Source organism: Scomber scombrus, chromosome 7 (assembly GCF_963691925.1).
Source record: "Scomber scombrus chromosome 7, fScoSco1.1, whole genome shotgun sequence".
Taxonomy (NCBI): domain Eukaryota; kingdom Metazoa; phylum Chordata; class Actinopteri; order Scombriformes; family Scombridae; genus Scomber; species Scomber scombrus.
This window is the reverse complement of record NC_084976.1, coordinates 12,107,594-12,135,591: the sequence shown is the minus strand read 5'-3', so window position 1 is coordinate 12,135,591 and position 27,998 is coordinate 12,107,594. Positions and strand designations below refer to the sequence as shown.

Sequence of the window (27,998 nt, the reverse complement as noted above, 5' to 3'; positions counted from 1 at the left end):
AACCGTTGTGATATATTATATGTATAAGATTTATAAATATATTTCTTAATTATTTTAAACAGTTAATATTTGATGAAACTATATGTCATTTTCCCAGTATCACTCACTATAGTCAACACACATATTCTGAAATGAAAAAGCAGCCCAGGAAGTTGAAGTATATCTTCATTAAAATAAGATAATATTATTATAGCTTTTGACTGTTTCAGACATTGTTGTCATGAATAATGTTACAAATAAATAGAATTTGGAATATGTACAATACATACAATATTTCTTTCTTGCTTTGTTGCACTTCATTCAGCAGTCAGCCATTTAAAGACTTAAATTACTTGTATTTGAGATTATTTGAGACTATTTTCAGTATAGAATCTACAAGGCCTTTTAGTTAGAGTCCTGACTGCTTTACTTTAGATTAATTTGCACTTCCACCATTATTTTAGATTGCATTGTAAAGTATTATTTACTATTTTCAGCATTGCTCTTTCTGTCCTAATCTTCTGCTTTTCTGCTTTTATCTTGATTCTCACTATCATCATTCTCCCCTTTCTTTCCATTTGCTGTGGCATCTTTGTGACTGGCTGAGTTTTTCTCTTCCACCTCCTGCTCTCCTTCACTTTCCACCTCATCATCTTCTCCACTGACATCTCCATTTACCTGTCTCTCCTCTTGTACTGCCTCTTTGGTAGCATCCTCTTTTGTTTTGCTCACACTTTCCTCCTGGTTACTGTTTCTACTGCTACTTCTGCTGTTATTGTTCTCTTTTGTCTCATTATCTGACTGAGTCTTCCCTGGGTCATTGCTGTTTTCTTTCTCTTTATGTTGCTTCCCTGTGTCTTCATCATTAACTGGGTCTTTGCTGCTTTCCTGTTTGTTTCCACTGACTGTATCTTGTGTCTCTTCAATAGTTTTGTCTTGCTCATTGTTCTCACCCCCAGAAGATGAATCCTCTGTCTCTTTTCTGTCCTGAGTCTTATCATTGTTATTACTGCTGGAGCTCTGCTCCTTCTCCTTCTCTTCAGGTTCCACTGTTGCTTGTCCTTCTTTTTCATTATTTGTCTCCTCATTTTCCTTCTTCTCTTCTCCCTTTATTTGACTACTTGTCTCCTCGTTTTCCTTCTTCTCTTCTCCCTCTATCTGACTACTTGTTTCCTCATCTTCCTTCTTCTCTTCTCCCTCTATCTGACTACTTGTCTCCTCATTTTCCTTCTTCTCTTCTCCCTCTATCTGACTACTCGTATCCACATTTTCATTTTTCTTTTCTCCCTCCATTTGACTACTTGTCTCCTCATTTTCCTTCTTCTTTTCTCCCTCTACTTGACTATGTGTCTCTTCATTTTCTTTCATCTCTTCTTTGCTGGCTGAAGTATCGTTTCCAGTGGTATTTTCAGCAGAAGTTTCCTCTTTATCCTCTGCCTTTTCACCATTCTCCTCTGAAGCTTTTGTATCAACGACTGCAGGTTTCTGTAATGCAAAAATACCACAGAAACAAATTGTAGCTATAATATTTGAACAGGCACACAGTATAATTGGATTGTTTACAATAATTCTCTTTATGACCTCCACTTCCCTGAACAAGTGACAGCACTGTTGTGTCATGAGCACTTATAAATCAAGCAGAGTAGAAGCATTACATATTTTTCAAGACCTTTTTATATTGCATGTCAATCAATATTCAACAAGTAGTGGAGAGACAACAGATATATGAGCACTCAAACACCCCATGATATTTCAAACAATAGGTAATTATGTTGATGAGGGTATGTATTGAGTATGTAATCTTACATCCACATGAGTGATATCAGCATAAATTCTACATCTGAAACGTTAAAAAAAAATATGCCTGCTGCGTGCCCTGGTGACCTAACATAATATACATCTACAATACTTATTTTACAAACATGTCATTGCTTGACCCTGCAATAGTCTATTGTATGTATGTTCATACCTCCTTAGGCTGCTCCATTTGAGGGGATTTGCCCTCAGTGTTTTTGTCATCAGCCTTTGATTCCTGGTCATCTGGAAATCGAATGAAAACAACATTTTTCTAAGTACACTAATCATAGCAAGTAAGTGAAATCAGAGAAATGTGAAGAAATAATTTAACATAAAGGTGGCTGGTTAATACAGGTTAATATAATGTCACCCAGTTATGTAAAAGACTGCTTTTGTTCATCATTCTCTAATGTAATTTTACTGATTAAATATGCCTTCATGTGCTGACTATTTTATGACCCTAAAACCTGAATCCTTCAGACAAAGCCCATTACATCAGAAATCTATAAACGGTGACAAAACTCCATAAAATATGTCCCACATATAAGTGCATTTTTATTCATCCTCCAGTAAGTGACTTGTTGAAATTATACAGCTTTTATTTGGCAGCTGTTCGCAGCCTTGGACAAACAAGGCACAAGAGTGACATCTGGTGGTCAAAAGGGAAAGCACATCCAACAATATATCATGCAAGTAAACAACTTTTCCAGACAATGCAAGTGTGCCAGTAAAAATGTTACAAGCTCACAGGGAAAAGAGCTGTAGATCATGGGCAAATTCAAAACACAAATGTCATAAAGCAACACTGTCGTTGCCATCATTATTGCCATCACTGCTTTAATCATGTTGATCCCCAGGTGGAGATGGTGAGCTGTCTGTGTTTCTGGTTCATGTCTTCCTCATTCAGTTTGTCTTAGCACAGTGAAATTAGGAAATACTATGAAAATGGGATTTTTCATTATACAATGTGAACAACTGCAGATGAATTATACTTCATGTACCATAATTCCGTAATGCTTAACCTACCCCACACACAAAAAATACATTACCCAGTCAAGATTCTCTGAGGTTCCCACCACCAGTACTGATGTTTATCCCTGACACTGCTTTTCAATGTTGAAGTAGGCACCCACAATTGTTTTGAAAAGAAAAACAAGTGCCAGGTTTTCTTTGTAGTTTTGGTAAATCACTGGTTTCTTCAGTTGAGGCTTTTCAGTTGACTAAATTGCAAGCTTTGGTCAAGATTATTTTTCCCAATACACGACTGAGGCAGACTGAATGAAGTCCTTTAGGCTAGTAGATTGGTAGCAAGGAAAAACCAGGCCTCCAGAGCAAACACCTGTCATCATTTCCTGTCTAAATAGCTGCATAGTGATAGTGTGAATCCTGGTGTTTAAATGGAGACATCATACTGAGACTCAATACTGGCCACAAACTCATTTCAATTGAAGCAATCAGCTCAGCAAGGCAAGTTTGTTGGAATGCAAAATTCAGGGTTTTTAGTTTTCATGTGAGCATGTGCATCAAAGGCCTTGGAGTAATTAACCCTAAACATCATAAGAGGAATACAACTATACGCTCTGATAAACAGCATAATTACACACTTGTTTTGAAACACTGGATGAGACTGAAATTTCCAATCAGAAATAAGCAGCAGAAGAGTGGGGAAAAAAGAACAGAACAGTGTAATTAATGTCTTTAATATTAGTTTCCCTTTTTCCACATACCAGTTTAAGAAGAAAAATGACTCGGGTAGAGATTAGAAGAGTTTACAGAGACATTTAATGCATTTCAAATGCAAAACTGATTGAAGTTTAGCTATGGTGGAAGATGAAACGTTATGGTAATAATAACAGACCACTTTAAGAATATTTTATGGAAATCGCCTGCATTCATTAACAGCGAGGGCCAAAACGATTGAGTGTAAGCAGTAAGCAGTGGATGAGCCGCTACGACTCTAAACATCTTAACATGATTTGAGGATGAGGCACAGGCTCATGAAAATGCTAAATCAAATTAAATGTAATATTTAGAATCTCCTCTCTTCCTGCTCATCATTAAATCCAGTAGATTTGGGTTCTGGCATTGCAAAGAGATGGGCAGTTTTGTGTCTGTGCTTGCAAGTGTGTGTACATATGTCTGTTGCATTTTTGTCTTCATAATCAGCCCAAAACACACACAAATTCCCCCTTTCACTTATATGCCATTGGCGCACACACACACACACACACACACACACACACACACACACACACACAGCACACCCACATTTCAAAAGTAATGCGACATCTCATCCGTCAGTGTGAGGTAAAACAAGGATGCAACAGTAAGTGAGTATAATTGCTCATATAAATGGTTCTTGCTGCCATTCTTATGAAAGGTAAAGTTATAAATGACTGTTGTTCTGCAGAAATGTAATAAAACACAACTGAAGATGAAGTGATAGCAGGTAGTAAACTACAATAATCTCCCACTCCTCAAAAAGAAAACCCCATCTCTCTTCACACACACACACACACACACACGCACACACACACACACACACACACACACACACACACACACACACACACACACACACACACACACACACACACACACACACACACACACACACACATTCTGCCTTACTGCTGCCAGATTTTAGTTTTAGGGGCTTGTAAGAAAAAAACCTGGACTTTTGTGATCTCCATCTCTACACTTCCTTCACTAACATTGTGGTACATTGCTTTGATTTGTGCTTTTATTTGATATACTCATCCAATTCAAACACATTGGGGAAATGCAGGGTGCAGTTTGCATCAGGTAACATGATATAAATATCATTCCATTAAATATTTATGGATTATTCAGCGTAATTAAAAAAAACAATATGTATCACAGCAGAAACAACCCCCTGTGGTTCCTGGTGCTCAGCCAAACATGAACCTGAACTATACTGTCAACAAACTGCCAAAGCACTATTTTTTTCTGTAGTGTATGCAAACATGTACATCTCATCAGGAGAGAGTTAGAGAATAAACCAACATGTAAATACAACATTCCCTTGATTAGACAGTATATTTTATCATTATAATTTTAATTTTGTGACATTTAAATCTGACATGACAGGATGTGATGCACATTACATCTGTAATTTCCTCCATTGCAAAGCTGGAGCCTAGCAGAGACTCGCAAAGTCTAATATCATGTTTAAAAGCTTTTCCGCTTCTTTGTAAAGCATTAGGGAGAAAAGCCATACAGTTCAAGTTCCTGACTCATCAGGAAAACAGACCAGAACTGGCATACATTTTCTTTTTCCTCGCAAATGGAACCACACATATGTTTATTGAGGATGTATGTTGCTTTTAAAAGCTGTGATACAGCTAAGCTGGAGAAACCCACACAAGCCAAATCAGCAGATTAGCTCCACAGTGTTAAATGAACACTCATGTCTTGATGTTCTACTTAATATACCTCATTCCGCAAAACACTCCCTGTGCATCACCGTACAGTACACAGTATATTGCTTATTTACACCTAGCTGATTTGCCCCACTCAGCACATGGCTGAGTTATGGTGGTGTGTAAAACAACATTGGTGGTAACTCTGACTGGTAATTATGAAATGTTGCCACTCAGCAAGTGTGCTCCAGTCACTGACCAGGGTCTTGTTAAAAGCATTTAATGACCGTATGGCCTTCATCCATGAGAGAAGCCCAGTTGCTAGTGAGTTTATAGTGATGTGACACATACTGTAGAGGGGGGGGGGGGGGGGGGGGGGGGAATTAAACTGCTCCACAGGAAATATAATAACTGGAACATTTGCTGGTCCATCTGTTTCTGTCATTCTCTCACTCACTCTCTCTCTCTTCTCTCTCACACACACACACACACACACACACACACACACACACACACACACACACACACACACACACACACACACACACACACACACACACACACACACACACACACACACACACACACACAGTTAAATAGTTAAATATTTTAATAATTCATGGAGTTGTTGTCTCTCACCTGAAACCTGACCATGCAGTGTCTGCATCATATTAAAATGAGATTTTTCTCATTTCTCCGCATAACAAAGTGTAATTGCATGCTTTAAAAAGCAATCTTTTGCTAATTATTCTGATGTCTTGTTGACCATTAAGTTCAGTGTCACTCACTATGCTTGGCTATTCGATTTTGGAAGGGAACCTCTAACACAATAATTCTAATGTAGGTCACTGAAAATAGCACTTATGTCTCCTAATTCAAGTTCTATTAACACAAGCAGTGTTCCCTCTGTTAAATAGTTACTCTTCTCATTGATCATCTAAACTCTGCATTGCAACAATATTATCTTTTGCAATAAGTTATCTTTGCTCCCTTAAACTGGCAAATGAAATATATATGCAACATTTAAAAATGTGTGAGCCACTGTACTAAAAATGAGAGTGATGAACACAAACCATTTTGCTTTGGCAATACATCAGCTTCAGATGACCCACTTAAAGCCCAACTCTGACACATGATTTCAACTTTATATCTCCACAAATGTTTAGATTGTATGTCAAAACTGCTCCAGTGTTTCAGGCAGATACAAACCCTGCAGATGCTGATGCTCCTATCACAACTACTCCAGATGTGCGTTTGTGGGCTCAGCCTCAAAAAGAAATAAAACATGCAATGTGGGGTAGATTAGAATTGACAGACATTAAGAAAATGTAGTGTCACATGGTACCCTAACCCTATACTTTGTATGTCACAGCCAGCACTGTTGTCTGTCACAGCTGAAACACTTGTTAACAGATTAATGTAGCCGATTAGTAGAGCTACCCTTCTCTTTAATCCAGTAATCCTGCATCAAAGGTTCATGAAGAAACTTTTTTCTGCTGTCGTGAAAAGGAAAGGAATAATGAAGGAGGGATAGGGAAAGATGGCTGTGTTGTCTGAAATGTGACATATGGGTATCCACGTAACACACACGTATACCTTAAGCACGGTCTACACAAACCACACTTCCTAAGAACTCTGCAAGAGAAAAAATAAAAACTTCCTTTAAATATTGCCATCTCTCATCCTTTGCTGCTGAGCCTCTTTTTTTTGACACAGGCACACGATTTAAAACACACAGCCTCTTTGTGTACATGTCTCCTGCCTCCTGAAGCTGTTTTGAACCCTATATCACTCTGACAGGCATTATAGATACATATGCTAACAGGGATAATTCCCCAAGGCAGCATCATATTTTATGACACCAGAGGCAGAGGGCTGATCTGGCTGGAAGTCTTGTGTAAGTGAGAAGGCACACATATGAACATGAACATACACACACACACACACATACACACACACACACACACACACACACACACACACACACACACACACACACACACACACACACACACACACACACACACACACACACACACACACACAGACATGCTCAGACTTCAGACTTCCTTGACTTGGAATCAAAGTCCCTTCGAGGGAAATAATAGGGATGGACTTAATGTGGATCTGTCATGTAGCACGGATTGAATTGGCTCCTGCTGAATTGAAAGATGGAGCCTAGCACATGAAAAGGAGGCAGAAGGCTATTCAAGGTACATCAGGTTCTGTGTAAAGTGGATGCCTTTGCGGTTTCAATGCTAGCACTGGGTTACCTGGGTTTCTTCGGGTTTATGTTCACTTCTTCACTTGGAGATATGAATCAAAAGGCAAGATGAACCATAGTCAGATATTGAGACTCCATAACAGAGCAACAAACAAACAAACAAGCCCCAAAACAAAACAAACTATTTGTATGGGATGAAGCAAAGGAGAAAGACTCAGGGTGTGCCTTACTGTAGTAATATGTATTATTAACTAGTGTCACTTTTAATGCAGATTTAAAGGGTTTGTAACAGAATCAGTCTTTTTTTTTTTTTTACCGAATCACTGACTTTCAAGCTGCTGTAATTGAAACTAATTATCCACAACTTTCAAATGATTTGCCAGAGCAAAACTACAGTTGATATGTGGAAACTAGATCTGAAAAGAGAAATCAATAACCATACACACCATTCCATCAGCTACTGATATGTAGTTATTCTAATCCTGCTATCATCCACTGCAGTCATTGCAGTGTGCAAATCTACAACCATTAGTACAAAAACATGCGTGCACCACGTCATTTTATATGCTGATTTTATTCTGCCTCATTTAGCCTCGGGAGCAATTGTTCAATTTAGTCAAATGATTCCTGCAACATGCTCATCTGTGCCAAAACTACGATGCACTGCTACATTTATGTCATACTGTATATAAGTATTGTAGTAGTGGCTGAATGATCACCTAAAGGAGGACAATTTTCTTATTTTAACCAGTAGCAATCATGTTCAGGACAGACCTGTGAAGCACACACTCACAATCAAAAAGCCTCCTAGGCTACAGTAGCATGCCCCTTCATTAATGCGTGCATGGAAGCATGTACACGTAATCAGTGGACACATTTCCCATTCTGTTGATAGACCCCCTTCCTCTCCCTCCTGTTGTTCTTTCCCTCACTCACTGCTTTCCCTCTCTCTCCTCTTGTGCATACCTTTCTGTGTCTCTCTCCTTCTTTGGAGTACCAGGCTCTTTTGTTGGTTTCCAGAGCAGCAATTTGGCCCCAGCAAGGGGCAGAGGCAAGTAAAATTCTGCTTTGATGACTCTAAATGGAGAGATTATCCAAATGAAAGGCAATTATCCAAACCCCACCCATCCCTCTACCTTTCAAAATCTTTTTCCCCTACCAAACACTCACCCTCTACCATCTGAAGCTATTCTTCATATTCACTATTTGATTGCACCTGTACTCTCTTTTCTTCTCCTTCCATATAATACTCTCCTCCCTTCATCATATCATACGTTTTATTCCCTCTTCTTTAACCTTCTCTTTTATCTTCAACTCGCTTTATATGATATCTTCCCTCACCTGTCAAAACACATCCTTCCCCCTTTTCCTATGTTTTATTCTTCTCCCTTTTCCCATTCGAGCTGCTCGTTTTCCTTCTTCTCATCTTCCTCCTCCTCCTTCTTCTTCTTCATCTTCATCTTCTTCTTCTTCTACCAAACTGAATACAAGGGCCCTTTAAGAAAGGACACACTGATAATCACCCTCTTTCTATTTTGAGGTTAGCAACAACTGCTTATTGGTTAAATCCAAACTAAACATTAATGTGTTTTTGAAAGAAACTTGAAATTCTCCCATTTAAGTGCAAACTTTCAGCACAGGGTGAAATGTACAGCAGGCAATGTGTCTTATTGTTTAAGTCTTTTAAACCAAATGTCTTTGTTATGTAGTGAGTTCAAATTCATTCCATGACCTTTGCTGCATGAGTTGTCGCACCACCTCCCCCTTGTCTTTGCTGTCACTCACCACTGTGTTCACTCTAATGAAGCAGAAAAGTCAGAAGCTTTACAATACACCAGACAGAAACTGCTTGAGTTATCCTCTGTCTGGTTCCCAGCAGCTGATAGACAGTGAATAATGGGGACTGGCATGCCGGCACACACAGAGACGCACACAAAAAAACTGACCTCCCTGTCACAACAGAGTCAGCGCAGAACAGAAGGAGAATCTCAAGTTACGGGGTTACATTTGTCTTTTTTCTCATGTCTCTCTCTCTCTTCTGCTTGTTTGTCACAATGCGTATCTGTCTGTACATTGTTTCATTTCTTTCTCCTCCTCCTTTTGTCACAAATACATGTATAATTACATGACACCTTTATAATAATCTTTTTGTTAATGTTCCAATGTTCCAGCACACCAGAGATCTGAAGTGTGGGTTTCATGCTGTGTTCTTTCCACAGCCTCTGCCAGTCAGCCAACTGTTTTGGCTGTGTTCCTTCTGGCACTAGAATGGGATGTGTTTACCTCTTACACGGCCAGGGCAGGATTTCCCAAAGGGAAAATAACAGCAAACACATCTCTGTACTGTAGTAAATCACTAAATAGAGGTGATACGAACATCGTGTTCCTGTTGGGAAGCAAAACTGGACAAACATAAACACAACACTAAATTTAGTTGCACTGGGAATGCTAATGGGTACAGAGCTAATTTGTTTTTGATGGGCCAATTGCAAGCTATGGTTTCAGCATTGATTTGCTTTTGAGACACCAAATGGAAGCCAAATTTTAACACTGATTTGCTTTTAGAGAGGCAATTAACAAAAAAGGATAAACATGCCGCTGGGAAACCTCAGCCTATTGTATTTTACACTAAGTCTGTTCAGCACCATGGACAGAGACATACTGTATCTGCCATACAGATACTGCATCAGTTACACTACAGCAAGAAAAACAAGAAACACATTTTATTTCTTGTAAACATGACAGCATTTGGCAGAAGACTTTGTAGGTCAAATAGTGAAGGGTGCATGAGAATGTGATATGCTCTTCAAGCCATTCAAACGATCTTGTCTAATGCCTGATCTTGTTTTCTGAGCTGTCTCTCTGTTAATTTAATCTTTGGTCAATGTCACCCAAGGGGACCAATAATGCAACATGGTTTTCCGTGCCTGTAATATGACATGCCACACTATCTGCTGTACAGAGGATTTTGAGGGTGACATTACAGGTTTTAAATAAACAGGCAGGCACACACTCGCACACACAGACAGATATAAAGGCACACACACACACACACACACACACACACATAGATGCACATTCCTCATTCCTCTCGTTTGATGCAAAATGCCAGCTCCCCTGAACCACAGACACAATTCTCCACGCTCCTTTTGGTTTCTGCTGTCAACTATCCTGCCAGAGGAGAAAACAGGCAACATCTATCATGAGCCACAAGATGACGTGATGTGGTTCATGCCGCAGGAGGAGTTACAATAAGGTCAGCTGCAGTCTGCAGTAAATTAAAATACCCTTATCTGCAAACTTCCGATCAGAACAAAAATGTTTTCAGTTCCCCCTCAAACTGTCTGACTATACATCACACAATGTATATGTCATATATGGAAAATATCTATCATGGTTACAGAGCAAAAAAAAATCTTAATATTGACAAGAATGCCAGCTGCCAGTGAGCCTTAAAATGAAGTCTAACTGAAAAGACCGGGTTTCAGTAGGACATTAGAATATACTGATGACAAAGCCTGGGAGATGACGTAATGTGTTTCTTGTAATAGTGTTTAATGTCATCATGCTAGACCCACTTCCAATATTTGCTGCAGAGCAACAGTGCCACTAAGTGGGCATTTTTGAGCACAGCAGGTTACATAAGATTGCAAGGAGCAGGCATTACATCATATCTGTGTATCTTAAAATAATAAATGTACCCAGGCCATATTTGTGACATGTGTTGCAGCAAGCGTCTTTAAGGAGGACTATCTAATGTGTGAGGCACTTTTCTTCTGGGTTTTGCAAGCAGATACAACCATACATGTATGATTGTATCTGCATGGATACAGCATATGCACTTTATCATGAATTTATAGGCAATAATGCACTCATTCACCTACTTGCACATACACATATTGCACATGTAGACAACTAAAGTTCATTTTGAATAAAGTGCAGCTGATCTCCAAAGCCATGGACATACAATCTAGCTTCATTAAGCCAATGAAAGGCTCTTGTAATTGTCAGGCCTGCTTGAAATTAGTTAGTATAAACACATTCCATACCATGTGGTTCTGTTTGCTTCTTTATTACCATTGTCAGAGATGCCGAGGGTCATGCTTTGCCCACTCCTCTTCTTCCTGAGGGAGATGAGTCGGGTCTGAGAGATCTCTCTAATGATGGACGACAGGTGTTCCTTGTTGTTGCCACTGTGGCCTGGAGGAGAGCTCTTGGAGTCTCCATCTCCACTATCACTGCACCGGACCATGGACTTACTCTGTAGAGAGAGGAAGTCTAGTTCAGTTGACAAGAAAGCGACTAACAAAATCCCCAACAGTGAAGGTATACGCAGTATTAAAAATATTGACAATATATAGAAAATATCAGGGCCATCTTCCTATTGAGATAAAGATCATTTTGTCGCTATTTTTTGCACATCTATTTATCTAAAGCTCATGACCTGGAATTTTAAGTTCTCACAGTTTTGCTTTGAGGTTAAAGACCAAACAAGGTAAGACTGGTCACAGCTGGGAAAATGAGAATTTTGTTAACTAAGTGTTTAAATAACAATCATGTATAAAAACAATAGTCCCTTTACCTCAAAATTTAGCAATTTGAAGAATGTGTTTTTTAAGTTTCTTTTTCTAGCCATCCCTAATTAACTTGAATTGAAATAACTTGATGATGTAGAAAAACAAAAAAAATGCCCCTGTCTATATGTTCAAGAGTGTAGAAATAAGAATTTGGATTCAAACTGGTATTATAATGTGTGTCAGCTACGACTGTGTTTATTTCGCAGATTTTAGGGTTCATGAAACAATACATATAGATTTAAATAATTCATGAAATTCTTACATTTCCATTTTGCTTTGAGAATCTGTAGATTGGTGGTAGAGAATAAGCTTTCATTCTGTAAACACAAAACAGACAAAATTAATTGTATTTACATAAATACATGACATTACAATACTGATTTGCCAGGACAGTCACATGAAACAACTACAGAGTACTGTACTCAACTGTAAACACCAGTGGTACCAAAGTTTATATAAAAATGAAAAACTTAAAGGTTGAATTATGATTGGGAGGTTTAAACACTGTGCTGTCGAAGATTACTAATACAACTGCACTGCTTCTTCTAACCTCATAGGTAATGTAATATGAAAAAGTCTCCTTAAAAAGTATAGGTTTAAGATCTTTTTTTGCTGCATGTATGTGGATGTGAAATAGTAAATGTTTCAAAATTTCTACATGATTTCACGTAAAAGTCATTTGAACATACACAGAACACTTTTATTCATATGCAGGAAATATTCATCTTTAAAATTAAATTTAGAGCTATGGGATGTAGTTTTCAGGAGAACTGAAAGGAGATAACAGCCTTGGAGGAAGATCTCATTGCCACACAAAGTGAATGATCACCGACAGCCATCCCTGGTAGCCATGGTTTTGTATTTTTGTATTTTTTTATTTTCATACTGCAGCAGGACTCTGCATACTGATACCAATAACATGTGTTATTGTGTGATCAATGTCATTTTTGTGAAATGAACCGAAGATACCTTGTTCACTATAGATTAACTATGTATACAAAGACATTAGCACATCTGTTTTTGTTGCTATAAACATATATGAATGTTTTCATATCTGTATTATGGTGAGATCAGAAAATACAGGTGTATAAGTATAAAGATATGCCTCATTATGGCATTATGTTTGCATCTAGAAGAGCAAGGACAAAATAACAGAACACCCAAACAACCCTGTAATAAATACATACTGCCTGGCTTATAACATTTAATGATATTCTGAAATGTTATTTTTGTCTGTTATTAGTCTAGTTTCTGTGGAGGTGAATAAAAGCACATACAAAAGCTCATTAGTTCAGCAGTTTCTATCAAGTTTCCAGCCTTAAGACAACATGTTTTACACCATTATATTTTTTATAGTGTGGTGCCTACCCATTGACCCTCTGTGTCCCGCGAGGTTTGGTGAAGAGCAGGTCACTGTAGGGTAGCTTCTTAAACTTTTCTCTTCCCACAGCCACATACAGTTGACCACTCTCCAGCTGATTCCCATCAGTCACTTGGTGGCCCTCATAAGTATAGAGACTAGAACAGAGATACAGAGCCCCCATGGTTTCCATCATGTTTGTACCAGTTTGTCAACACAAGACACTTGTTTTGCTGTAGGTCCTCCCTTTATCACCTCATGGTCATTCATTAAACTAGTCTATCCAATAACAAAAACATATTTATGGGTCAATATATTGTTTCACTTACGACACTCCAAATATGTTTGTTTGAAGAAAATGTTCTTTCTCATTAAAATGCAGATTTATGCAGCAAGGTGCTGGAAAATCTAATAAGATCATCTGCTATAATGTGAGAACATAGGATGTCAGTCTGAAGCTTCTATCATGTATTATTCCTGAGTTATTTCGTTCATTAGTATAGACAAAATTAGATTATGTGTAAAACATAGAGTCCATATGTGCAGACAGTGCAGCATTTTTTTAATTTATTTTTTTAAAGTTGTACCTTCGCACACCGCCCAGGACTCTCAAACCCATCTTCTCTGTGATCATCTCCAGTATTTTGTCAAACTGGCTCAGCATCCTCTGGTGGATCAGCAATCTCATTGCAGGGTTCAAGACATCCCCATTTGCGACCATACTGAGTAAATAAAATACACCTTAGCAAATACTGTGACACTGAGGCAGAATGGTTTCTTTTTTCAAGGATCTCCCTACGAGGAATCAGCTGTTTGTGACACCATATGCCACTCACACCACACCTTCAATGTCAACAGTTACATTATTATATTATACTCAACAGATACATTCATGAACTGAGGAATGAGCAAATACAGGTGGTGCATTCAAATTAAGCTAAAACATTGCAGGTAAAATTATAGTATAGATTGGGATTGTGGCAGAACAGTGTAAAATGTATGACCTATGAAAGGGGAAAGTGTACTTACAATATTGGACATGGCTCCTTGATAGGTTTCAAGAATCGAGCTGATACAACGATTCGATGCTGTGGTAGTGGTTTAGCCTAGATGAACAAAGAGTGAATCATGTCAAAAGTTGCATATGACAATCATACAGCTGCCCAAAATCACCAATATATGGCACACAGGTTTAAGTTTCAATCCACCACAAAAGCCCATGTTTCAACCTCCAACAGTGAGTCATCCATCTCTGTATTGTATTGCAACAAATGCAATTAGCCATGTTTGCAGGTGTGATGCCAGTATGTGAGGTTGGACAGGGTGCCTCCACAGACGGAGATGGAAGGGGGGTGTCACCCTTGATTCACTATGTATGAAATGCACAAGAACTTGTTAGTGTCCAGTTGGGATTTAAGGACGGGTCTTTTTCCAACTGGTGACTCAGAACAACAGCTGCAAATACTTTAGGGACTTTTACTTCAGGGATTAACGCTAACTCTGGAGTCTAGACTGATATTCTAGTTGGTGTGGACAACACTTAAGCAACCTGCACCTGCTATATACGTATGGCTGCCCATGCCAATGCATCCAATGCGGTTAATAAACCCTCTGGAACCAGCACTGCTTGGAGAATCAGAATAACAAAAGTTTGGTGCAATATAATATGTTTATTGAGACAATAGTGTGTTTTCTTATGGAACGTTTAAAAGTTCATTAAGTTCTCTTTTGTCGTTTGATTTTTTCCCCCATATGCTGCAAGAAATGTCAATACATGGCACAAAAACAAGATTATGTGAAATCAAAAGCTTTTACCCTTACAGGCAAAGAAAAAAAGTTATTGTACTGTCTAAATTAATCTATGCCATCTCTATGACAGCAAAAGAATGAGACCTATGTAGTCTTATGAGATTGTAGGGTTGCAAAGAGGGTGCTCTGCAGGTCCAGTCCCATGACACCTGGCAACCCACTGTGACACAGGGACTTAGATTTAGATCCTATGACAGACACATATAAGGTAGGAGGTATATTAAAAGTTTTCTGGGGTCTGTGCATGCACCATGGCAACAGAGGTGTAAAGGTCAGAAGTAAAAGTAAAAAAAAACAACAAACAAAACTACTTAAAACAAAAGGTGTGGTACATGATCAGAGGTAGCACAATAAAAAAAATTGAGACATAGAGACACACTCTTGATTTGCAGCCCTGTGTGTTTGGCTAAAAGCAGTGCAAATAGCACAATCATGACAACATATCTAAAATGGAAGTACATTTACATAATTGCTTACATAATAAAAATCCCCCAAAAATGCTTGTTACAAGTGTATTATGCTTCATTTAAGGCCATTTGCCTTTTATGTACAGTATAAATCACAGAGACTATCATAAACCACTCCGCTAGTAACCTATCCCAGCTGGAAACAAACAGAAACAAGAAAGACAAGGTAGCCTATAGATCAGTCTTAAGGGACCAATTAGATGAACTACATGTAGATTTGTTTTTGTATTGACACTAAATTTCATCAACAGATGATCTTTAATAATACAGTGGGGAGAAAAATCCCCTCAGCTTAGTGTTTCTTAGTGTCAGCCAAGAATCTCTGCCTCTCTTGGTGTCCTTGCTGTTAGTGCAAAACCTATAGATCCCATAAGCCAAAGATCAAACATATATTGGTTATCTTTAACAGGAAACCAAATGCAGACTTTACAACACACTATACATAATTACTGGTGGGGAAAATCGCTCAGTCAAATTTTCATTCACCATATTAGACTAACATCATTGTTTTCTCATACCAGCAGGGTGAATCACTGCTTGAAGTGGGCTCTCTCAAGCCCATCCAATCAAAACAGAGAAAAAAAAAGCAAATTACTGAAAGGAAAGTGTAATGACAATGAATATTTAGTGTAAGAAAAAAAGGCTTTGGGCAGGGACCAGCATCAGAAAGTGGATTTTGAGCTGTGAGCCACATAGAGAACAGTTCTAAAACTTCAATAGTCCTTCCTATAATGCTCTGTTATATTCAAAATCAGTACAGACAAGAAACTAACCTGCCAACCATCCAGCCAGCAAAGAGTTCTTATCATTAATTGACACAATCAGGCAGGTTAAGTAGGGTACTGAGGGGGAAGCAGGACCCTTGTAAACTAGATTGGCTCTTTTAATGCTCACAGGTAATCACAGCAGCAAAAAACAAGCCCTCAAGGGTTATCTGTGATGAATAAGCTTTTTGCTAGCAGGTGATAAGACAAAATCAAGAACACAGAAAGCAAATCCTGGTTCTCTCTCTCTTTTTTTATAATTAACATGTTACAGTGGACAGAGGCAGAGTACATAACCAGTGCTTCTGAGGATCTGGCCACAAGGGAGAAGACAAAGGCCCTGTCAGTGTGACCTATTGATTAAGATTAGCATGTTACAATTTTGCACCTATATTTTTGCCACATTGTTTTAAAACTGATAATAAATCAATCTGATACTGTCATTCAAATTATTTAATGAAGAGCAAAGTTATAGTTGGTGCCCTAAAACATATATATTAAAAAAGACACAAAATTAGACAAATACATTTCACACGTGAATATTGTGCATTCCATGCAGTGTGTATAAAACAATCCTAAGGGGAAAAAAACTCTCATTTGGAAAGAGGACCTGCAGTTGACTTTCAAAATAGATGAGCATGTGGGCTCCCTGACTTAATCCGCTCTCGATTCGGCTGTGACTTCATAGCTGGTGATTAAAGATGCATTGAAAGTAGGGATGATTATGATCCATAAATCAATAATGCATGGCCATTGAGACAACAACAAAGTAATTCTTCACAGGGAACAATAGAGAAGATTGCTAAACATTACACCTCGCTTAAATGATCTTTCTAAAACCTTTACACTGTGGTTTGGGCCAGGAGTGCTGAGCTGATGTTCCCAAATCCTCATGTATCTTGCATTTAGTGGCAGTTTCAAATGTTGAAAAGTTGGACTGAGTAAGGATATTGTAACAGAAACCCTACCTTAAAAACAAGGCTGGTGAAAGGTGTCATTAATCTCTAAAACTAAATATAAAGTAATGCAATTACATTGAAGCAATGTAGACAATCCGCTTAAGCTGTTCATTCTTATGTGGCTACTGAACTTTTTTGAGGCTGAAAAAAATATAGCACTGTATTTGTATCATGCACCTGTCTCTAGCTCACTGTGAAGACATCCAGTCTACAGTGAGTTAGACAGCAAATTAGAAGGCAAAATATCACATCCCTGTCCAATCAGGTGAGGCTGGTGCCTTTCAATGCAGAACCAAAGGACCAGGAGGTGAGGAGGAACTGGGGACCCTTTGTGGCAAGTGCATGTGAGGATGCACCACACTCCAAGATGATCTACTTGATTGATATGACTAGGGAGTCTTAGTAAATGGATTATATCCCTACAGATTATATTTGTAAAATGCCAATACCAAGAACAGCTGTTAGCAGGTGTACCTTCATGAAGAGCCACAGCTTGACTGGATAGATACTGCAAAGTGACCTCAGCAATTATAACTCACCTCTAGATCATTTATCTTGTGACAGTCACCCAGTTCAAGCTCAGACATTGAACAGGAGCTTGCCTTTTCTGACTTACTGACAAACTGCAAAAAGGCTTACTAACATATATTACTTTTGCCTTACCTGCATTGGAAGAGTCTGCAACATCCTCTTCCTTCTAGAGCCAATCTGCAGATAACTACAGAAAACAAAACATAGTGAAGTGAACCTAAGTTCATACATACAACACTCACTCATAAATATTACTATGAAATTTCACCAGTTAGGGATGTGAGTGTGCTGACACTCATTAACTTTTAGTGGGAGATAATTACCATCCTTCTCCATTCCCTGATTATATTTTTATAATGTAATGATAATATACAACCATGCAGCAAAAAGTGATACAGTGTTGCCCTCACTGTTCAATTAAAGCAGAGTACCTACAGTAGTGTGTAGATTGACATTATGCATACTAAGTGAAAACCTACAGGTAAAATGGCTTGTTAGTGGATTACATTTGACCACTTTTAGGTCACCCTGTACCACATCTCCTGTATAGAAAACATTTTCAACACAGTTGCGCAGGAGAGCAACAGTGTGGCGTGCAGAAAGAGGCATGACTATGGAAGTGCAGAATCTGTTCTATTAGTACTGCAGTAGAGGATATATGCAATAATTACATCAAGCTTATACACCAGGAGTAAAGTGACAGCTCAAAAACTTCATGGTTCCCGAATACCTGCTAACTTAACTGCTTCACGCTGTCTTCTATGAATAACTTGCTGCACAAATCTCATTATCTGTGGTATAAATCCACTTATTTTTAGGTCAGGTCACAGCCCACTTCTCTGTTGATCTCATCTGCCTCACGCTGTGACTCAGCACTGTTGTAAAGCTGTTGTGAATGACACATAAACTTTAAGAACATGACTCAGAATGGTGCTCACATTTCACATTTATTCACATTTCTATTATGTAGGCAAGGATTTATAACTGTAAGAACAAATTATGGAACTTAGTTTGAGTTTTCTGCCTACTGCTGTGAAAAGTAAAAGTATGTAAAGTCTCATTCAAATTAACAAGTGAACACCCTTCCAAGTGATGCAAATCACCCAGTGTTGCATTTAAAAATGTAATTCGTCAGTATAACAACATATATTTGCCTGTTCTATCTGATATGGGTAACTAGTAGGCATAAAACATTTAGTCTTACTCCAGCTTTTTAAATCTTTCTTTCCCAGCAGCGACGTACTGCTCCCCGCTCTGTAGACTCTCCAAACAGTCCACCTTGTGGCCGCCTCGCGGTGTGTAGATGTTTCTCACCGCTCCAAACGGCGCCTGGATCCCTCCGGTCACCTCTCTCAGCAAAGTCTCAAAGTTGCACACTCTCTTTTGGTTAATCACTATCCGGCGAGCATTGTAGTATGGGTCACCGTTGCGAAACATGAAAACGCTCTTCACAACTGGCTGTGACCGAAAGTTTGGCTTTTCCGAGCTCATCGTTGTGCGTAAAAGTTAAAAAAGGGGTGCGAGACGGCAAGTGAGCGATCTTTGTTAAAATAAAGTCACAGCAGGTTGATCCCAAACAAAGGCTTATACGCCATTATAATGACATTACAGCAGGTCCATCCTGGCAAAACGTTAAAGGTCGAGAGGAGCTGTGAGTAGAGCGCGGCACACAGTTCTTCATTAGGGACAGATATGCATCCAGTGCAAAAGGCTACTTATAGGTCAAGGAAAAGGTTGTTTAATTAAAACAAGACCACATGCATGAAACAGCTGATGTGTCTCTGCATACAAATATCAACTATCTATATTTCTTTGCAGAATCTCAATCCGCCACAGAGGAAATCGCCGCTGCGTGTGCACCGGTATGCTGCAGGTGAGGTGATGTTAAAAGCCATACAGGTCTCTGTAGTTTCCCCAAGATGTAGGCTGGGTATCATGGGAGCTCATCTGTTGGGATGTATCTATGGGAACACACTCTCACCGAGTGCCAGGGACCTCACAATCAGGACAACGGGTAGTCAATCATTAGCTGATGAGCAGCAACACACTTATTTAACAAAATACACAATTGGAAGTGTGTAACGAACATTACCAAATGTGCACGAGGAGCTCTGTGCGCAGAGCGAAAAAGAGGACACATTTGTAAAACTTGGACGGTTTAAAATTCAGCAAGAGCTGTGTGATAGCTAAAGATAATTGGGCATCAGGAGACCAATTGGAAACCCGGGTGGCCAATGACATCCCAAAAGTAGGACAAAAACATGTTTGTTTTGTGTACAATAATTGTGTTGCTCAACGACGGGAAGATGATTGTGTACTGTATGTCCTTTAGCTCATTGTTGCGATGGGGGACATTTCCTGTTGCATCGATTAAAAGACAGTGGAATTCACAATATAAATATCTCGTTATTGTTTTATTCAGATTCGTGGGTGTAAATGCATGTAAATATTTTACCATCAGATGAAGCCATAAAATGTCTTGATTGATTGATTGGTTGATTGATACCATAAAACGTTACTGGGACGTATCTACAACAGTCTGAAGTTAAATTTGTGTGCTTTTTAATTTTATTTATGTATTTAGTCTATTCTCTTTTGTCAGCAGCTGTATGGTGCCAGTGCAACTAATCACCAAAAACCTCTTCTTACTCCTTCACCTTTTTTTCATCATGAGCTCTTTCGTCAGCAGCAATCAGCAGCAAAATTGCTTAGTGTTGGATGGTGTGCCACAAATAAGGTCAGTCAGGGCCAAAAGCCCCAAATAAATAGTACTGTATATATGTAACTTATATAAAAAAATATTTTTAAAAAAAGAAAGAATAAAAAGACAAGTCAGGTCCATCGGACTGATCAAGGTTGGCAGCTGGCTTGTTGCGAAACAGTTCTACCACAAATAATAGTGTCTTCCTCACCGGCCAGCTGCATCCTGTGTTGTATTATTTCTTTAGATGCAATTCTTTCTTGATGCCACCTGATGGTGCTATAGTTATATGGATCAAGAATCAGAAAATTGTTTAGCTGGGGAACAGCCACATAACATCTGAACAATACTGTAACATTATAAATGAAAAATACAGGAGCAAACTGATAATGAATACATTGTAATCATACTTAAAAGATTATTATGAATTACTGGATTTAACACAGACATACTGTTGATCAAGGTGAATGTATTTTCTATTGTTATTATTTTAACGTGTGTTGGTCTTTTGACAGTAGAGAGTGAGATAAAACATGGAGATGTAGAAGTCAATAGCTTCTGTATCCTTTTGAGGAATTAGCTATAATTGTACAGTAATATAATGTAAGTTTTCTGGATGATTTTCTTCTGATTTTTAGATGACATTTTTGAACATCTGAGCACAGTTAATATAGGAATTAATATGTCCTCACTATGATCAAGTAGCTTGACATACCCACAGCTCTTCTGACAAGGGTGAATCAAATGTTTACATTTGTGACTCGGGCATCTGGGGTGTTGCGAACATGGGGACAACTTTATGATAACATAATGATGTTTTTCAAAGATAGACTTCTTTACTCAGAGTCTAGCGCCTTTGCTGTGGAGGGCAGTGTACAAATAACAAGCCAAACTGTATCAACACACATTAAAGTTTTTAAGCAGCCGCCTAATGTTCACCAGTGAATTTACATTTCTTGTAAATAAAGAAAGTTTTCTTGTTCTGGTCCTTCTCATGTTTTTCATATACATTCACAGCATTATATTTGTCTCTCCACAGGAAATCATGTAGACAGTGTGACAAGTTGTGGTTGCTTCTTTTATTCACCCTGTTTGTCCAAGACGTATTCTCACAGACGTAGTATTTCTCAGACTGTGAGATACAAGCCTATGTATAGTCAGTTCTGTGAAACTAGAGCTAATGGTCATCTATTTGAATGTCTATGTTTTATTCGGATATGATCCTCATTGCACCCTCACTCAAATGATGCATACTTTTATATTAATCTACAAACTTACATCACATAATGTATCAATATTTTTTCATTTTCAGTATTGCAGAGCCAAAGATATTTCCATTAATGCCACTGGTTGGCTGCTGATTGTGTGCATCCTCTTTGACACAATGCCAAGACAAAAAAAAATATCACACAGAGTACAGTGCACTTCCAAATAAGAAAATCCCATTTCCTTCCACCTCTCCTTGTGTATCTTTCAGTCTCAACGTCAGCAGCAAGACATGAAATTATACATAATAGCTGTTGTTTATTGGATGTGATAATGGCACCTTTTTAAACCTCATCCTCGCATGGCCAAAATTGTTTTGCAATTGCTCTTGCTTGACAACATTTGGAAACCACCCAGAAAAGATCTGTCATAGTCCTTCACCTGTGTCAAGGTTGTTCAGTGTCAGATGGAGGCAAAATTAAAAAATAAACAAAACAAAACAAACGTTTTACTGACACAAACATTAGTCGTATAGTAACACATTCAACAGGTCAGGTCAATTCATTCTCTCAGCTTAAAGCTAATGTTGCTAATATTTTCAGCTCCTTGTCTTGTCTTGTCTATGAAAGCGGTTTTGTTTCAACCTTAGAGACTTGTAGAATGGGTAATCACCATGGATTAATGTGATTAACTGATTAATACATTTAAAAACAACAACAACTATAAACAGGAAGACAGTTTGAAACAAATCAGTGTTTTTGCTGCTGTTGTCAGCTGCAGTTTATTATAGAACACTCTAAGCATATACAGTATGAGACACACAATGTGGTCATTTTGTGCTTGGTCAGGGATGAAAGAGGGGAGGAATAAAGAAGATGACACACACATTTTATCCACAAACCTAAAGTAATTCCGTCTTTTCCTCTCTTAAGTGTCAGATAAATAATCTATAATAAGAAATGGTGAACATGCCTATATTTAGGACACTACTCCTACACACACAACAGGAGGCTTGACTGCCATGTTCAAATGACTATGACTGGTTGCTTAGTGAATAAACCTTGGATAAATACCTAATTCAAAAGTGATGGTCTGACCACCCATTGATTATACAAGTGTTTGTGAATTATGGAAATGATAAGGTATTAAAACTTCAGATTATGAAGGAATAGATTTTACTTAATTGTACGTTTGTTTGATTAGCCAATTAATAAATCAATAAATCATAATTAATAAATAAAGAAATTTCGGAATCAGTCAAATATCTAAAGTTCATGACTCTACGGTTCAATAGATCCCCTGTATCACTTAAAGAATAGACATACACAATGTCTATAATTGATTGAGTTTCATGGATTGTATTTACTACACACTACTAATAAATGATGTATAAATACATGTAATGATGAGTTTGCAATACAATATGAATTCAAAAGATTGTTATTCGATATAGCGACATGAATGAAAGATGATGGTGAATGGTGAATTTAAATGAACAATATATAATTATGTGGAAACTAAGAAAACATGTAAGTTTTACTGAGTTTTACTTTTAAAGAAAATTTGAATTACTCGATCTGACATCAACCCTTTATTAAAGCAATATTTGGATCCTACTTTCATCCATGGAGGGCCTCAGCTGTCCTTCCTTCAGAACCACGCGTACGCACACCAAGTGGAAGATCTCAGAGAGCGTCGCAGGTCCGGGAGGGGTGCTGTGAGGATGGTCCGGTTCGGCTGGCCGTTTCTCCGACTGCCTGGTCCGGTGGTTGTCTGCCTGCAGACTTTGTCCCTCTCGATTATGATGAGTTGTAGGATTGACAGACGTTTGTCTGCCCAAAAAGCTCTCACAGGTTGATGAAAGATGGGGGAAAAGTCCAATTTAACTAGTTCACTGTTTAATAACTTTCTGGAGAGATCTCAGCGTTGGCCACATGTCAAAATCCTCAAAATGGTCAAAAACAGGCTGACTGCAAAACTTAATGACGTGTTTACTTAAAGGGCCTTTTCTCTGTACGTTTGCTGACAAAAGTTACAAGGTTACAAAAACTTAAGGAAACTTAGATAAAGAATAACTAAAGATTAAAATAAGATAAGGTGACTAAGGTAAGAATGTGTGAGGTGAAGAAAAGAAAAGATGGACAAAGCAACCTGAAACAACACAAAGTAAGTCAAGTCAAGCAAAGCCCGTTTCAGATGGGTGCAGCTGGGTTTTGTCCTGGGGAGGGCTTGTGTGTCAGCCAATCAGGTTCATCACAGCTACTTTGAGGATCTTATTTCCAGCTTTTTACTGTGAAACTTTTCATCATCATCATTCATTCAGTATTTAATCCTGATTATAAAATGCATACTATAACATAGTAACACAGAACACAGGATGTATCATTCTGGCATTAATATAACATCAGCTTGATTCATCAAGCTGCTATTCATTAAAACCTGAAAATGATTAATATGATCAAGCATGACACATTGTTATTCTACTTATTCCATGATAGATAATTGATTATCACCATAATGTGATTACACTTTCTCATATTAAGTAACATTCTCATATTAACATGTGAGAATAATGACAGTTCTTCAAATACCCATTTATCTGTGATCGCTGTAATAACTGTTACAATGGAGGTTTCTTTAGGTAATTGATACTGATATAAGTAATTGGTATTGTTTAAACCATACTATTTACTAAGACATTCTTGTTTAAGCTTTTAACACTAATTTTGATCACGTTCATGCTCTGTGTGGTTTCAGGAGACACAGAGGGGAAGTTAGGAATGTTCAGTGTCTTTTAATTTATGACGGCGGTCTGTGTGACTCTAATCAGATGGTAGAAAGGGTTAGTGAAGTCTCTCCGATAAATTATGACATCCAAAGGAAGCACCAAAATCTGTCTTTCTTTACTTTTATGTAGTTCTTGTCACTTTTGGTTGCTCCATGGAATGTTAATGGATCTTTGTTTGTCCAAGAGAGAGACCAAGTCAGTCTCTATATCAAACCTAGTCCAATTTACTCATCCCAGGGTCAAAGGTGTCTCTGACCAGATGATGTTCTGAGCCGTACCGATGCTGTGTCCGCTACACAAGATGTCTTTGTATTTTAGATAGTAATCAACCCTAAATGTTATCTGCTACGGTTATTGGGTCCTCTGTGTGTGTGGATTGTCCCCAAGACAATGTGTGTTGACTCTTTGGTTACTGTAATGAACACTCTTGATTCAGGGTCATGCTGACCAATTTTGAAAAACCCCACAACAATTATAGGCACTCTTTGCTATGTTAGGGCTGTGCTTACTCTTCTCAATTTGTTTTTATTTGTTTGGATTGAAGATGTTACTTGCATATAGATTGGTTTGGAGGCTAGACTACCAATGTGCCATTTTAGATTATTGAGTTATGGATCATTGATGTTAAGCATTCAGGAGATTTAAAGAGGAATTGTAGTATCTATTTTTCTGCAGCTGCTGACAGAAACTTCTGATGTAAAATGTACCCCCTGAGAAAGTGTCACAAGTTGTGGAATGATGTACATGTCATTTAATTTCACAATATGACTTTGTTGATAAGTATTTGAATGAGCATAATGTTGTTAATAATACTACATTTGACATACTTGGTGCATAACCTAACAAAAAACATTCAAATGGGGCAAACGTGTATGTACATGCAGACCAGAGGCCATAGTGTACAATGATTCAGAAACATCAATCCTGTTGAATGTATGTATGTATTTAACTGATATATGGCAGATTTTTTTTTCTCCCTTCAGGAATCACACTGTAATCTTCAAAATGTCAGAACGACAATGAAATGTAATTTCCAGGAGAAAAAGAAAGAGGTAATTTTGTCTCAACAAAGTGACAAAATAACAAGGAGACCCTTAGTGACTTTTTAGAAAACCACTGCAGTGAAAGGGAAAGAGGGATAGAAAGTAGTACAGGGAATTTTTTAGAGAAGAAAAGAGAAAGAGCTAAAACACAGAGGGCAATTTAAATATAATAATTTAATTAATTATATTTTAATTGACAGTACAAAACAAAGTCATACAGTCAGAAACACCACAAGGCACAGTACAGCAGCACAGGCATACAATTTGGGACATACGGTTTTACGGTTTCTGATCAAACATAAGTTCATATGGATTTGTAATGTAATTCTCATCAAGATCCTTAAGGCTAATATGTATTAACTTCACAGTAACAAAGCAATAATCCATATATATATATATATATATATATATATATATATATATATATATATATATATATAATCTTGTTGGTCTTGTTATTTAATATCATACAATACAATACGATACAAGCCCCTCTACATTACATTAACTTACACAGATATACATCTTAATTTACTTCATAAATGACATGACACACCTATTCATTTGCAGTTCAATAAAAAGCAGCTTTATAAACAGTCTTGAAATACTGAATGATATTTTGTAAACGGTAAAATTAAAGCTTTATGCTTTCTGGAGGAAAAGTGACAGTCTAAGCCTTCAATTCACCACCTGCTGAAACTTTGTAGGCATATTTAAAATTTTAAAAAAAGTGCACTGGCACCAATTTGTGAAAACTGGGGAAAGCGAGAGATTAACCTGGTACTATGAAGTTAACAATCGAGTGGTGTACCAATTCAAATAAAGAAAATCCCTTGGCAAATATTCTCATTTAAGGAAGCCGTACGCGCATTTCTGAGTTCATTTTAGCCTTTGGTTGATTAAATCAGCAGTGTGGCTGAGGATTTTGTCAGAGACAATTACTCTGAAGTTGACATGTTTCAAATGGGGTTTTTGCTCACTTATTAGGTTTATATGGTTCCTGAGCAATTGTTCAACACTATTTAAGACTGATTATGTGGATTTAATATAAACACTGACATACTGTAATTCATTTTACACTTTAACACCGATAATTAGGGTTTAACATGACTGACATCAGTGTTAGTATTTTTTTCTTTCATAGAATATATTCACCCATCAGTCTGATTGTAGTATTTCAATTGACCCACTCAATAATGATATCATACTAAAAGCTAACGACCTATATTACTGTTCAGATTTTGTTGCTGTTGTTGGTCAATTCAGTAAAAGTAGAAACAATGTATTTAACAAATGTATTTTCAGACAATCAATTCAATTGATTTGTGACTGATGACTCTTTTTAGTTTAGGGAAAAAGTGACCAGCTCTGTGAGAACACTTAGTTAGATATAAACAATAGTAAATGTTTTTTTCAATATGCAGTGTCTGCAGGAATTGTGTGTATCATAACAGTCATTAAAAAGAGAAAGCAAATAATTTGACTTTGAAGATATGACTAGGACTAGGGATAAACATGTTGCACTCATTATATGGCTGACTGCTAAGCACTTGAAGAGTTTTGACCTAGAATAACAATATGAAAATAAAAAAATAATGCCACCGACTGCTTAAACATTATTAACTTAATCAACAGTATTAAGAAAAAATCAAATTGAATTAATTTTAAAAAGCCTATATCTGAAAAAAGTTACTGCATTTTAGAAGTGAAGTGTTCCTGATGATGTGTGTACCACTGCAACATCTTCACCCCTGTACAATAGCAAAATGTGTTTTCATGTGTCACTCTGCACTTGACACTGTGTAAACTATTCTGCCCCCTCCCAACTGTGGCTTTCAAAGTGAAGATAACCAACACGCTAAAAGATAGCATCTCTTTGAGGAGTTTTGTATTTTTTGGAAGTTGCCAGATAAACACCACATTACCTGTTTGATCCCATTCATCAGTTAAAAAAAAAAAAAAAAAAAAAACAGTGAAGAGAGTAAATACACAGCTTCACACATCCACTGTTGAAATTAAAGCACACTGCAATTTCTATGGGTTTTTGTCGGCATTTTTAAACCGCTCCCACCACCGCCTCCATTGTGATAATTTTAAATGGCTATTTCTCTTCTTCTTCTTCTTCTTCTTAGCTCTTCAGACCTTTGCTGTGCATGCATTCACCCACCCAAACTCCACACTGATTTTACCCAAACTCCACACTGAATTTCTCTCTCTCTCTCTCTCTCTCTCTCTCTCTCTCTCTCTCTCTCTCTCTCTCTCTCTCTCTCTCTCTCTCTCTCTCTCTCTCTCTCTCTCTCTCTCTCTCTCTCTCTCTCTCTCTCTCTCTCTCTCTCTCTCTCTCTCTCTCTCTCTCTCTCTCTCTCGCTCACTCTTTCACTCTCCATTTCTCTCTCTCCATCCTTAGCTT

The 27,998-nt window shown here is 37.8% G+C and overlaps 1 protein-coding gene across 1 annotated transcript; it reads right to left on the bottom strand.

Annotated features, from left to right (window-relative positions):
- Positions 1–492: 492 nt before the first annotated feature.
- On the bottom strand, positions 493–19,341 carry LOC133983373 (doublecortin domain-containing protein 2-like). The gene is made up of 9 exons (XM_062422439.1): positions 19,055–19,341; positions 17,983–18,037; positions 14,350–14,426; positions 13,908–14,042; positions 13,329–13,478; positions 12,223–12,277; positions 11,461–11,644; positions 1,949–2,019; positions 493–1,464 (listed from the first exon to the last, which is right to left on the bottom strand). Exons 1-9 carry the CDS (start codon positions 19,339–19,341, stop codon positions 493–495), a joined length of 1,986 nt encoding a protein of 661 aa, XP_062278423.1.
- Between the last annotated feature and the right edge of the window lie 8,657 nt (positions 19,342–27,998).